The sequence below is a fragment of the Ictalurus furcatus genome, chromosome 8 (assembly GCF_023375685.1).
Source record: "Ictalurus furcatus strain D&B chromosome 8, Billie_1.0, whole genome shotgun sequence".
In the NCBI taxonomy this organism is placed as follows: domain Eukaryota; kingdom Metazoa; phylum Chordata; class Actinopteri; order Siluriformes; family Ictaluridae; genus Ictalurus; species Ictalurus furcatus.
Genome location: NC_071262.1, coordinates 22,544,622 through 22,557,383, shown reverse-complemented (window position 1 = coordinate 22,557,383; position 12,762 = coordinate 22,544,622). Strand labels below are relative to the sequence as shown.

At 42.1% G+C, this 12,762-nt stretch overlaps 1 protein-coding gene across 2 annotated transcripts in view; it reads left to right on the top strand.

The window, feature by feature from the left end:
• poc1b (POC1 centriolar protein B) overlaps positions 1–6,469 on the top strand; it is a 46,223-nt gene extending 39,754 nt beyond the window's left edge. For both annotated transcript variants that reach the window (XM_053631524.1, XM_053631525.1), the window contains exons 11-12: positions 3,702–3,917; positions 5,871–6,469. In XM_053631524.1, coding sequence (XP_053487499.1) covers positions 3,702–3,917; positions 5,871–6,017 — 363 coding nt within the window. In that variant the 3' untranslated portion in view covers positions 6,018–6,469. The remainder of the gene's footprint in view (positions 1–3,701; positions 3,918–5,870) is intronic.
• Positions 6,470–12,762: the final 6,293 nt, after the last annotated feature.

Below are 12,762 nucleotides of genomic sequence, written 5' to 3'. Positions count from 1 at the left end.
GGTTTCAAGGAAAAAGCCTCTACTCTCATCCAAAAACAAACTCAAGCGTCAAGTTTGCCAGACACTACTGGAACTTCAAATGGGATCGGGTTCTATGGTCAGATGAAACCAAAATAGAGCTTTTTGGCAATAAACACCAGAGGTGGTTTTTGGCGCACACAGAGAGGTAGCCATATGGAAAAGTACCTCATGCCCACGGTTAAATATGGTGGTGACTCTTTAATGTTTTGGGGCTGTCTTTCTTTTCGAGGACCTGGACATTTTGTTAGGATACATGGCATCATGGACTCTATCAAATATCAACAGATATTATATGAAATCCTGACTGCCTCTGACAGTCAGGATTTGGTTGGATCTTCCAGCGGGATCCAACACATACATCAAAATGAACACAAAAATGGTTTACTGACCACAAAATCAAGGTCCTGCCATCGCCATCCCAGTCCCTTGACTTGAAAACCATAGAAAACCAATAATTGTTGAACACCTATATTTCACAGATTTTTATTTTTTATTTTTTTATAAACCTGTGTTTTGTTTGCAGTTGTTTGATATCCATGAGAGCAGAGTATTTTTGTGAATTTATAAAAAATAAAGACCATTTTTCACGGCCTTCTTTGCTCATATTTATCAAGGGTGTCAATATTAGTGGAGGACACTGTTTATATTATACACAGAGCAAATCACCACTCCTGTAACCATACTGATTTTGTTTTTCTACATTCCCACACAGCAGTACAGGTTTTCCTTGAGATTAAACGCTTATCACCGGTTTTAACTAGCCATCTGATTGGCTGTGGTCCATTCACTGGCTGAGAGTTGTTTTTTGGAGCAGTGATTTTGTACCTAGTTAATGAAAGCCTCCATTCTCTTTCCCCCTCTCTTGAAGTTAATTATACAAATAAATGCAGCTTGTCATGTTGCCGAGCAATGGAAAGTATAAACTACTTTGCCTTGAAGATTTCCCCATGTTGGAAAACATTTTTTTAAAGGTACAGTTTGACTGACACTGGAGCCTCCTTCCATAAACTTCACCATATCAACAGACCTTTTTTTTTTTTTTTTTTTTTTTTTTTTTTTAAATCTGTTTATATACAGTGTCAGTTGGATAACTTGTGAATGAGCTGTTACAATATTAGAATGGGTGCATTAATATAATCCTGACATTTAGAGCTGCTGTTATTATAAAAATGAATCAACACCTTCTGACTGTCAACAGCACTCGGGTATAATGTATGTCCACACTGTGACGTATTCTAATTTTTCATTTCTTAACCCGAATAAAAAGGAAAGAATGTCTACACCTAAAATGCACAGTTTGCCATTGTATAATCTTGATGTCTGTTGGTCTATTAGTGCAAAAGTGTGAACATGAGGTTTTTGCTTCACTTGCAGGCATTAAATCAGCCGCACATTCCCAGTAATGTCAAGAGGATACTGCGGTGAAGAGCCACGTGACTGAGTTTTCGTTTTATTAATGGGGCTAGGAGAGGACACAATTCTCCACGATTGCTCTGATCTCTCGTAACGTTCCATTTCTGGGCCGCAGCACGACGAGCCGTGTGATATTTCAAAGGCTTGTCTGGGCTTTTCTGTGAGGCTCAAGGAGCTCATAAATATTCCCATTGGCTCAGTGCAGACCAAGTACCTGTTTAGCAGCCGCCAAACCTGTTGACATAAATTATAGCTCGGCCAACATAATGGCCGTGGGTCTGTCCTCAGAGCTGAATGATTATGTTCAAGCTATAATGACCCACCTGTGCCCACTTCAGTCCCTCTGAACACACTGTCAGGATCGTACCATCACCTGACTATATATGGTGCTCAGGGTTATCGTTATATAACCACACTCTCCTGGTCATGGTGCTGCATGAATGACTGTGTGGAATTGAATGGCTGATTTTGCTGGGTTTGAACAAATTAGTTCAAATGACTGTATGCAATGTAGGTTTCACCCATAATGGTGATGACCAACAGAATGCTTTCAAAAGGCCATTCCTAAAAGCAGTGTCGTGCAAAAAGTATAGAAAATGGTTAACAATTAACAAGTTCTTTTTTTTCTAATTCATTTTTAAGTGGCAAAACAGGGAAAGAATTCACCCTATCATCAGGATAACACAAGTTTGAATATCAATGCCACAACCATCCATGGCCAAGAGTCCAGGAGAGCAAACCTGGCTTCCTAGGAAGGAAACTCTGTTCCTTTCCACCACCTAATCCGAGTGATATTAGACAATCTTGGCATTCTGTGAGCTCATGTATTCAGAAGACGGCAGTTAACGTCGTCTTCAAGCATTTTCAGCTGTGTGATGGCAGATTTGCACATATTTTAGAGGAAGCATGTGTTGCCTTCACCGGGGAGGATAAAGGGTATGCATGTCTTCCACTGTGAAATGTTCTCTGATCCCAAGCCTGGCCATTGGAGACTCAGAGCCTTGGAGTTTGAATGTTCTTCAGTTGTCACCCATTTTTTCTAGGTTGATGCTACACAGAAAGTGCACGTGTCCTACTTTTTTACTTTTCAACACAATAGACCTAGTCATAAGTTCCTGCTTGATGGACATTTGATTGGCAGCCAGGCAATCCCCATTATCTTCGCCCTCCTTTTCTGCCTCATTGCACTTGAGCTTCCTGTGTTGATGAGGTGGAGAGGAAGAAACAACAACAACAAAAAAAACCCAAGAGGCAGCCAGGTCTGGAAAGCAAGGAGCTCACAAACGAGGAGAACAGATGTTTTCCAGATGTGGCCTGCGGCTGCAGGAGGGACCCTCGAGCTGGCTGGGTTACACACTGGCTGCTTTGTTCGCCCCCCTCCTCCTCAACAGCCCTCTTCCTCTCCCAGGCCATGCTTCTGTCTCTCCACCGCTGGCCTTTGAAGTCAGGACACGACGCAGGAAGCAAGGAGCTGCAATCGATTTTTCTTCCTGTATTAGAGCAGGAATGTGTAGACAACCCTCCTTCCTCCTCCCTGTTCAAGTCCTCCACGTTGTTGATGAGCCGTGTCTTGGTGCTGCTTGGCCCACAGGGTCAGAGGCCCTATACGCTTCCAGAACTAGCAACATTTCGGCAAAACCACCCACTAGAACAGGTGTTGGGACATTGGAACCTAGTGGCAGAGACTCCTTCGTGTCTACATGTTTCAGGTTAATTAAGATGTCCACCGAACTGATGGACAGATGTCTTATTTGACCAGTCAGGTTCTCGACTAGCGCAACAGCAAAGCATTCACCCTGTTTTTGCAAGGTTGTGAGTCTGAATGTCAAGACGATAGAACAGCCATCCAGGAGTCCAACAGAGCAACATTCCCATGCTTTCTGGGTGGGAGGGATGTCATACTCTCTCCCCTGACAGTCAAAACGGCGTTAACCAATCGTGGGCATCTGTGATCTCATGAATGTGTTGGAGGGCATTAAACCCTTTCGCCAATGTTCAGCTGCCCCATGATGTAGCATGTGCAACAGTTTGAAATGATGCAGTGGCTGGGTTCATGTGTCTCAGAGGAAGCATTTGTTAGCCTTACTAGTTAAGGGTAGAAAATAGCAACGATATAAACTGGGGAGAAATGGGGGCGGGGGGAATATGAGCAGTCAAATCGACCTTTTCAGTTAAAATGATCAGATACGCTCCCATCCTATCCAGCTTCCCTCAGTGGTCTCGCTTCTTCTCACGGTCTTGTGTTTCCTCATTTTACTGTCGTTTAGGCTGCAGGTAGGCACACAAGTGGGATCAGAGAGCATCCCAGCACCAGCGCAGGCTTAACCTCCATCTTTCCTCACACACAACACCAAGAGGAAGCCAGAGAAGAGGAAAATCTGGGGCCAGGGGTCACAGACTTGCAGGAGGAGCGTGCTGGAACTTCGCCGGCATTGAGAAGTACATTGGAGCACATCGTTCAGCAGCTGGACATTCTGACTCAGGTGAGCAGTACACCCTTTCCCTCGTGTTACTTTCTCTTATCCTGTAAACTTTATTATCGTGTTGGTGGATTTGCAGACATGCTTTCAACTCAAGGACAAAGTACTTTTCATAAAAGCGAACATGTAAAAAGACTACCAAACCTGCACAGAGTAATGTAGTGACTTTCTCCTGCAGTTTCTTTCTCTTTTGAAATGTCTGCTGAGTTTCAGGCTCTTCTCAAATTTCTCTTGCTCTTACCTCACATGTGCCGCTTTTCCGCCGCAGGAACTTTCCCCAGGACCTAGGGACTTTGGGAGGTACTCGGTGTGTTTCCATCGCACGGACCAGGGTCTAAATTAAGTTCCGGGTAAAATATTTAGCCCTCGCAAAGTACCCAAAGGTGGTACTTTTTCAAAAGCCAGGAATTTTGAGGGGTGGGACTTGGGTGCTGAACATTCTGATTGGTTGAGTGCACACAGCCTTTTTTTTCCCAACCACCATTTTTAAAAGTCTGTTGCGGTGCGTACAGTACCAGTTGTTTATTGCGGTTTGAATCAACACAATGGAGATGAGGTTCAGGCTTTATTAAGTATGTATGCCGAGGACGGAATACAGCAGGAATTGGAAACGGCGACCCGCAATGAAAAAGTATACTTAAAAATATCAAGTGGGTTAAATGAGCTGGGCGTTGTTCATACAGGAAAACGGTGCAGAGAGAAGCTCGTGCGCACGTTCGTTTCCGTCATCTCAGCAATAGCTGATAAAATCCAATTGCTTGGTTTAAGTCTAGAATTACGAGTATTCAGAATTCGCTTTACTACCACTGCTAGTCTCTTTTCCAGCATTTTCTCAATTACCTCTTTAGCAAAGATACATCACCATCAACAGCACAGCTTCAGTCTCCTCCATGCTTGCCGTTGTTGCACTGTCGTTATCAGATTGCAGAAAATAGACTGTCTGTTTTTAAAACACGAACCTTTTCGATTTCCTTCCGTGACTAGGAATCGAACCCAGGCTGCAGCAGTGAGAGCACTGAATCCTAACCACTAGACCACCAGTCAAACTCATTTGGTACTGATCAAATGTTTGTGTTCCAATCAGGGCCTTCTACGTGTTTTTATGAGCCGAACAAACTTTTTACATTATTACATACATTATCATTAAAATCAACTTTCTTTGTGTCAATAATCAGTTTGAGTGTAGCATACTTCGAGGCGTCATATCTTCGCCATGGGCTTGTCATGCTCAGTCGTACGTCACCGGACTAATTTGCCTGATTTTCACGGTTCTTTAGACCGCGATGGAAACGCAGACAACAAAGGTCTGGAGGAACCCAATAGTCCCTTGAAAAAAAAAATGTTCCTGGGATTAATTGTTCCGGGTAATTTCAGTGGAAAAGCGGCTATTAAAGCCAAATGCAGTCAGACATTCATGCTCCTCCATTGTTGCTGTTGCTCTTTTGCATTTCCAGTTCCCATCCCACAACCTCCACAGGACTCCAGCTACCTTCATGACTAGCATTATGGTGATAGGATATGAACACCTGAGTATAGTTCTGGATTTAGATTAGTACCACACTGTCTAGTAACATTATGCAATGGAAAATGGACACCGGGGGTCTCAGCCATGCGCACGCATAGTTCTGGATTCAAATTAGTAAACGTACCACATTGCCTTGTACCATTATGCATCAGGGAGATAAATCCCAAGTTACGGATAGTTCTAGATTCAGATTACATTTACATTCGTACCGTAATCGTACCGCACTGTGTGGTGGAAAAAAGATCTATTGAGTTCTACTGTCTGATATGAGTGATTTCAAATTAGTTTTTGTGTGCGACTAGCCTAGATTTTGGAGTGTTTTAAAAATGATTGTTGTTAAAATGGTATTTTGCAGCTGTATTAAATGACCGAGTTTTGAATTGATATCAGTGGTGTATGGCACTAATTAGCATGAACCGTTTGTGTTTCAGACTGTGGCTGTACTGGAAGAGCGTCTCACGCTGACAGAGGACAAGCTGAGAGAGTGTCTAGACAACCAGGCTGTTATCCTGGAGCAGATGCAGCAGCAGGATGAGTCGCGCAATGAGACGGGAGGCGCTGAGAGTCCAGCAGTTTGACACGTGTCCAATCATCAGCTTTCAGGGGTCATTGACGTTGTTCTGGAGTATAAGAGACCCCCCCCCCCCCCTTTTTAACACTTGGGAACTTTGTTCAGCTTCAAAACGCAAGCAAAACAGAAAGAAAAGGAACGGAAGGAATTGAAGGAAAAGCAGGATGGAGGTCAGAGGGCAGTGAGGGGTTAGAATGGGGAGGATGTTTAAAGGATCCTGTAGCGGTCTCTCCCAGAAATTCATTAAGTCCCTGCGGATGAGACGGCTGCAGCTAGGAAAACATCCCGGCCTTGTTTTGACAGCGGTGAGAGGCGGCGTTCTTCACGACACGTCGGGAGAGAGACAGACATCTCCTTCTCTCTCTCTTTCTTTCACTTTCTCCTCGTTTGTCCTCATCTGTGTATATGTAACTTCTGTGTACATTTATATTTTATACAAATAAATGAATGAAAGCAGTATGCTCATTGTGAAAGACTGCACTCATTGTTCATGTGTGTGATGTGAGGCCAATTTTCCTTGTGCCACATTGTATAGTGACCTCACCAACACCCAAAACTTTTATATTATTAATTCTTACCATTTCCATAAAAAGCCTATACTTCATAAATGGAAAGATTGACCCCACCTACACAAAGCATCGAACAAACTTCGAATGACTAAGTTTTCTTTTGAACATTTACAGTTGCATTTCATGTTGTGCAACATCTGCAAAACAAGTTCCTGTTCTCACTTGCGTTATAGCAGCTATAAACAGGCATTAGCTCACCAGCCCCTCTCTTTTGACGGGAATAAAATAAGCAAAAACAAAAAAAATATATAGCTTTACAGGCGGCTGTGGTTCAGGTAGTAGAGCGGGTTGTCCACTAATCGTATGGTTGGCGGTTCGATTCCCGGCCGAAGTGTCCTTGGGCAAGACACTGAACCCCGAGTTGCTCCCAATGTCAAGTTGGCGCCTTGCATGGCAGCTCTGCTGCCACTGGTGTGTGTGTGTGTGTGTGTGAATGGGTGTATAAAAACCAGTGTAAAGCACTTTGTAGAACCGCTACGGTTAAAAAAGTGCTACATACGTGCCAACCATTTACATTTCGTTCTACCAAGAAACTATGAAATGTACGTCTGTGAGTTCATGTATGTGGAAGAGGGGAGATAGCACTGTCCTCTGAGTGTGTTACAGTACCAGTCTCACATGTTTTACATGTACAGTTTCATTTTGATTGCTTTTTTCTGTTTGTCCTTGTATTTATTTTTTTATTATTATTATTATTTATTTCTCTTAAATGCATCAAAAAGCATAGAGTAATGAGTACAAAATGTCGTGTATAGTCAGACCAAATCAGAATTTCATCAAACAAACAAACAAACAAACAAAAAAAGAGAGAGAGATAAACAGACCAAGTTGTTGTGCACAGAGACTCTCTCAGCCGTGTTTACTCTCTCCTGCAGCCGTGTGGTTTTCCTCTGGTGTCGAGGTGGAGCGGAAGTGGGGAGAACAGAGGCGCAGAAGTTTCTGCACCTCGTGTTTGTTTTGGGTGCCACATCCTTCCCTGTTCTTGTTCTTCACTCCTCTTCGCCTTTTAAACTCTCACCCTCAGACATGAAAACAAACACCCAAAAAGCGTTTGTTTTTTTCTTTCTTTCATTCTTTCAGTTTGTGCAGCGAAAAATAATCGTCTATAATCTTTATTAATCGTATATAATCTCGCTCTCTCTCTCTCTCTCTCTCTCTCTCTCTCTCTCTCTCTCTCTCTCTATATATATATATATATATATATATATATATATATATATATATATATATATATATATATATATATATATATATATAAAATATAATATGAGAGATATATAGGGAGATATTATTTATATATATAGATAGATAGATAGATAGATAGATAGATAGATGTTAGATGTTCACTAAAACATTTTTTGTTTTTTTGTGTGAAAGAGCTTTTGCAGTTCTGCTCTGCAGGCTTAACATAAGAACAAACACTCAACATGTGACTCTTGTTTTTCTAATTACCCCCCCTACCAGCTTCTTAAACGCTTCCTTCCAGACACAAACACACACAGAGCAGGTGTGCCCCGTGACCTCCTTGCGTCTTGTGATGAATCCGCAATACTTCTGCATTTACCGAAAATTTCGGTTTTGTCAGTTGATGTTGAAAAAAAAAAAACTGCCTTAGAGGCAATAACCTACTTTCTAATGACCTAACTTCCTTTCTTTTCTTTTTTTTTCCCCCCAGTCGTTCAATTTTCATAACTGTTAAAACAAAGAAAGGAAACGTCCTCGCATCTTGAACGTTATCTGATGTGCAAGGAGTTCATTTTCATGTTCATTTTATTTTGCCTGTCATTATCTACGTTGCTTGTGAAGCCGTTATATTTACATACCGTGTAGTTTTACGCGGATTCCTAAGAAACTTTAAATATTGGCAACAGGGATCCGTTACAAAAACGATAAATTACGATGACTTTTCCTTGCATTTGGAAAGCGGAAAACTTTTAACGTACCGTGTCTACAAACCTCCGAGCCTTCATGCGTTCTGTGTACTGCGTTCTGGAGATTTCACACACATAAATAAATCACAAAAAAGTCCTGTTTTGCTAGATGAGCTAGTCGACGTGTGAATTTGGAACAGTTGACAGTGGTGGAAAAGTTCTGTTCCGATGTTCTGGCACTGGAGACTCCTTACCTAAAGGTTAAATATATACGTGTCCTTATGGTGATCTGAGGAAAGAGCTGTAGGAAGGAGCGGTGTTCGAGTTTTGTGCTGTGACACCTGCACCCTGCAGACACACTCAGGTGTTCCCCAGCTTTTAGAAGAAAGGCAAAACAAAAATAGAACCGAGTGATGAGGGTGGTGGGGAGTTCAAAGTCACGTATCCAGGTGTAAAGGGATGCGGGTCGTGTTTGGGTTACCGTGAATGCATCTCAAGCACGAGTGCGATCGCTCACTTGTGTTAAATTCGATGGTGTTTTCCCTCAGAAATCTAAATTTAATGCAAGCGAGCGGTTGAACTTGTGCTACTTTTCATTTTCCATTGTGCCCTTTGTAGCATGGATGGGTGTCTACATCCAGCACCTAGCTTTGTGTGTGTGTGTGTTCATTCCTAACACTACATTTCAATCATCTGCCTCTCTTATCTCCGGCTCCGTTTTCCCTCGCTTTGAAGTCGAGCAAATTCTCTGACCCCGAGTATCCTTCGCTTTCCTTTGATTGTATGACGCTAAGAACCTGTTTTGCTTCCTGAAAGGAGAGACTGTTCTGGTACAAAAGACATTTTAGCTACGATAACAAAGGACGGGCTTTGTGTGTGTGTGTGTGTGTGTGTGTGTGTGTGTGTGTGTGTTGGCTGATAATCGGGGCGTGAACTTCCTTACTAAGCATGTGGTGAGAATTTTCTATACACAAGCGAACGAGTCCGATTGGTGTAAGAGGAATAAAAAACTCGGGGAGGATCGTGCTGTTCTTGGAAAGCAATCATCGACAGAGCGGTGAGATGAAGTGGAGCCAATGCTAATGCTACCACCCAGAAATGTAATTGTTTGTGTGTGGTGTGACACAGCATACTTTTTCGCCATTTACAGTTCCTGTAAACGTTGTGGGACGTCCGCAGAACAAGTCAGTTACTTTATCACGGCTATAAATCGTTGTCCCGTCACCAGCGTCTGTTTTTCCTCTCTATATAAAAGCCAGCTTGTTATGTTACAGAGAAACCGCATAATCGTAAACCTGCCCTTGTTCAATATGTTAAATAACGAACACGACTATAAAACGACTCAAATATTTGTATTTCCCTATCCCATGAGTCACCTTTTTATCACAAGGTCTCATGACTTTCCGGTCTTCACGGATACCTTCCTTTTTTTTCTGTCTCCCTCGTTTCCATTCTGCTGAAAGAGGAAGCGTGAGAGCAGACTGTCTCGATAAGACCCATCTCCGCACCTTTCCCACATGGGATTCGGCTTTAAACAGGAAAGAGGAATCACTGCCAGGCTCCAGCGTCCTTCCTGTCTCTCCGCAACCTGTTTCCCCAAACCTGACCCGTCTGTCCTTAGTGGAAATAACTCAGCCGTGACCCTGGTAGACGGGCTGTGTGAACGTCCTAGCTTTAAAGCTCATTCACAGTGGCGTTTTTCGTCTGCGAAATTTCAGTCATGTCAGCAGAATTCATCACAATCCGTAGCTATGTAGTGCAAAGACATTGGCATCATCAACCAATAGCACAATCGCTGTAGCAGTGTCTCACAGCATTGAATATCCAAGTGTCTTCTTGACAAGACTTTAAATTAGCTGATGATGTAGAGAAATCAGGTTTTTTTGTTTGTTTGTTTTTTTTACTGTTTATGGTTAACAAGTTTGCTAGCTACGATACGACATAGACGTAGCCTCCCAAGCCAACTCCAAATACGCAAAACGTTGTGCACGTTTTGTGCATGCAGATCCATTTGAATTCATTTATTGCAGTAGAATTGCATATACGAATCTGTTGAATCAAGAATTATTTCCTGAACAACATTTGGGGTAGGGGGAAGAGGGAAACTGGACCAAATTGTAGTGCCGATCTTTTTGTCACCATCTTGTCCGAGCCTATTCCTTGTGTCTTTGGCTTCTCTTTAGGATTTGATGCGTTTCCTAATCCCTTGCCAGAACAGTCCTAGATTTGCATCTGTAAGTGCGTGTCTGCACTTGTACGTCTCTGTGAAAGGGCCTCAGGAATCTCTAGAGGTTTCCTGAGGGGTTGGGGGGGTTCAGACGACAGCTGGAGAGACACGGCTTCTGGAAAGTGCCATCTGGCTGGTGGGTGTCGGCGCTCGCTGGCACATAGATCCCCTTCATGCCAGCCAACGTTCACATGCTGCTTCTGTGCTGCTGTCAGCTGCAGTTTAGAGAAATGTTGTGATACGTGACGGGATAACAAAAGCTCGGTATAACAAAACGTCTGGTGTTGCATAAGTTCTGATCTCTCCATGCGTTTCCTTCGTAAAGGTCCCGGCACCCACACGGCAACGTTTGCCCTCAATCTCATCTTCCCTTTATTTTGAATCCTGAGTGTCCTGAAAGTGCCAAAGGTGAAGGATCTCGAACAATCCTTCTTCCACGGCCCTGAACCCTCTCCTGGGCTACATGATGAGCTTCCTGATGAGGGACTCGTCCATCCATTTCTAATTCTTTCTTCAGGCTTCGTGTGCATGTACGTTGGCGTTCCAATCCAATTTTATCCCATTCTGCATTTGGTAATTAGAGATGTGTGATACAGCAATATCATATCGAGGTCATAGTAAATTGTCACAATACTCTTTTCTACAAACACTCAAAGTATACAGGTAAAAAAAAAAGAAGTCAGCGCTATGTCGTTATTTTGATTTAACGCATACTTCTCTGTCCAATCGTTTTCGAGCATTCTGTTTTTGTCTATTTATTTTCTATTTTAACACGACGAAACGGTAAATCATTTTGTTTTTCATTTACATGAAGGGCTCTTCTTTTTCAATGAGCCACCTATAGATTAATAATTTAGATAAATGAATGTACGCAACATAGAATCTGCTACAAATGTTATGATGGCTCATGTTTTTTTCTTTTAAAGAAAACACTCAAGTTACTGAACTGCAGCTATTTTTTTTTTTTTTTTTTTTTTTTTCATGTTTATCGGATCTGTGTTATTTTTCGAGTGCTTAGTTCGAGCTGCTGAAATATTTTGCGGTTCGCCTGCTTTAGATCATTTCTTAGGCTCCGCCTCCCGTAATTGTAAACACGGGGAGTTATGCAGATATATAAAAATATAGTTTTGGTTTAAATGTCATTTTTGGAAATGGTTTAGTTAAAAATAGAGACGGCACCGATCTGATAACCAGGATCAACATCGGGCCGATTATCAGAAAAAAAAAATGTTGGATTGGATATCGGAAGGAACAAAAAGAACGAATTCAGTCCGATCCTGTAACAAAGGGAAATATCGGATTTGGGTCCAATATTTATTTAGTCCAGAATTGATTTATACCTAGTAGTATTGGTATTGGAAATGAAAAAGTGCTGTTATGCTAGTTCTGCTTGAAACGTTTGTGTATGTGGTGTAGTGACTTAAAGGTTAAGGCTTTGGTTTAATTCTCAGAAGGTCATGAGTTCAAATCCCAGCGTCCCTGAGCAGCCGCTTGAGCTAGAACCTTACCCTTCAACTACTCAGTTGTATCTTCTATCAATTTTAAGTCACTTTGAATAAAATTGGCAGACTCTATTGCTACTCAATCACTAAAAATTTCTCTTTTTTTCTCTCTCTCTTTTTAAGTCCTCGTTTTGCGTGATTGACACAGAACCTCCAAGCAAAAACCCTGTCACAGATGAACTCAGTTTCTCCCCTGCTGTGTGTGGTTTTAAGGGGCTGCTGAGGCCAAACAGATCCTGTGGAAATCCAGACTCACCAGTCATATGGACACCATCACACAGTACTCACTAGAACAGGAGTACGGTCCAGATGTGGACTCAAACGATTTCACTGATCTGAGTACTGCAGCAGAGGCGAGAAACATATCTATAGCCTTCTAGACATGAACCGGCTCTGCTTCTGTAGCGGTTTATCCAAATCACGTGTTTATGTAAATTATTAAGATTATTACGGTTGTTTTTTGTTTTTTTTTGTAGATTTTTCATTTGATTTACCCTCTCTGGTCTGATTAGTGAACTTTAAAAGAAAACCACTGACAAAAGCAGATTGTTTCACGATGAATTATGTGTCACGGTTCTCCAGA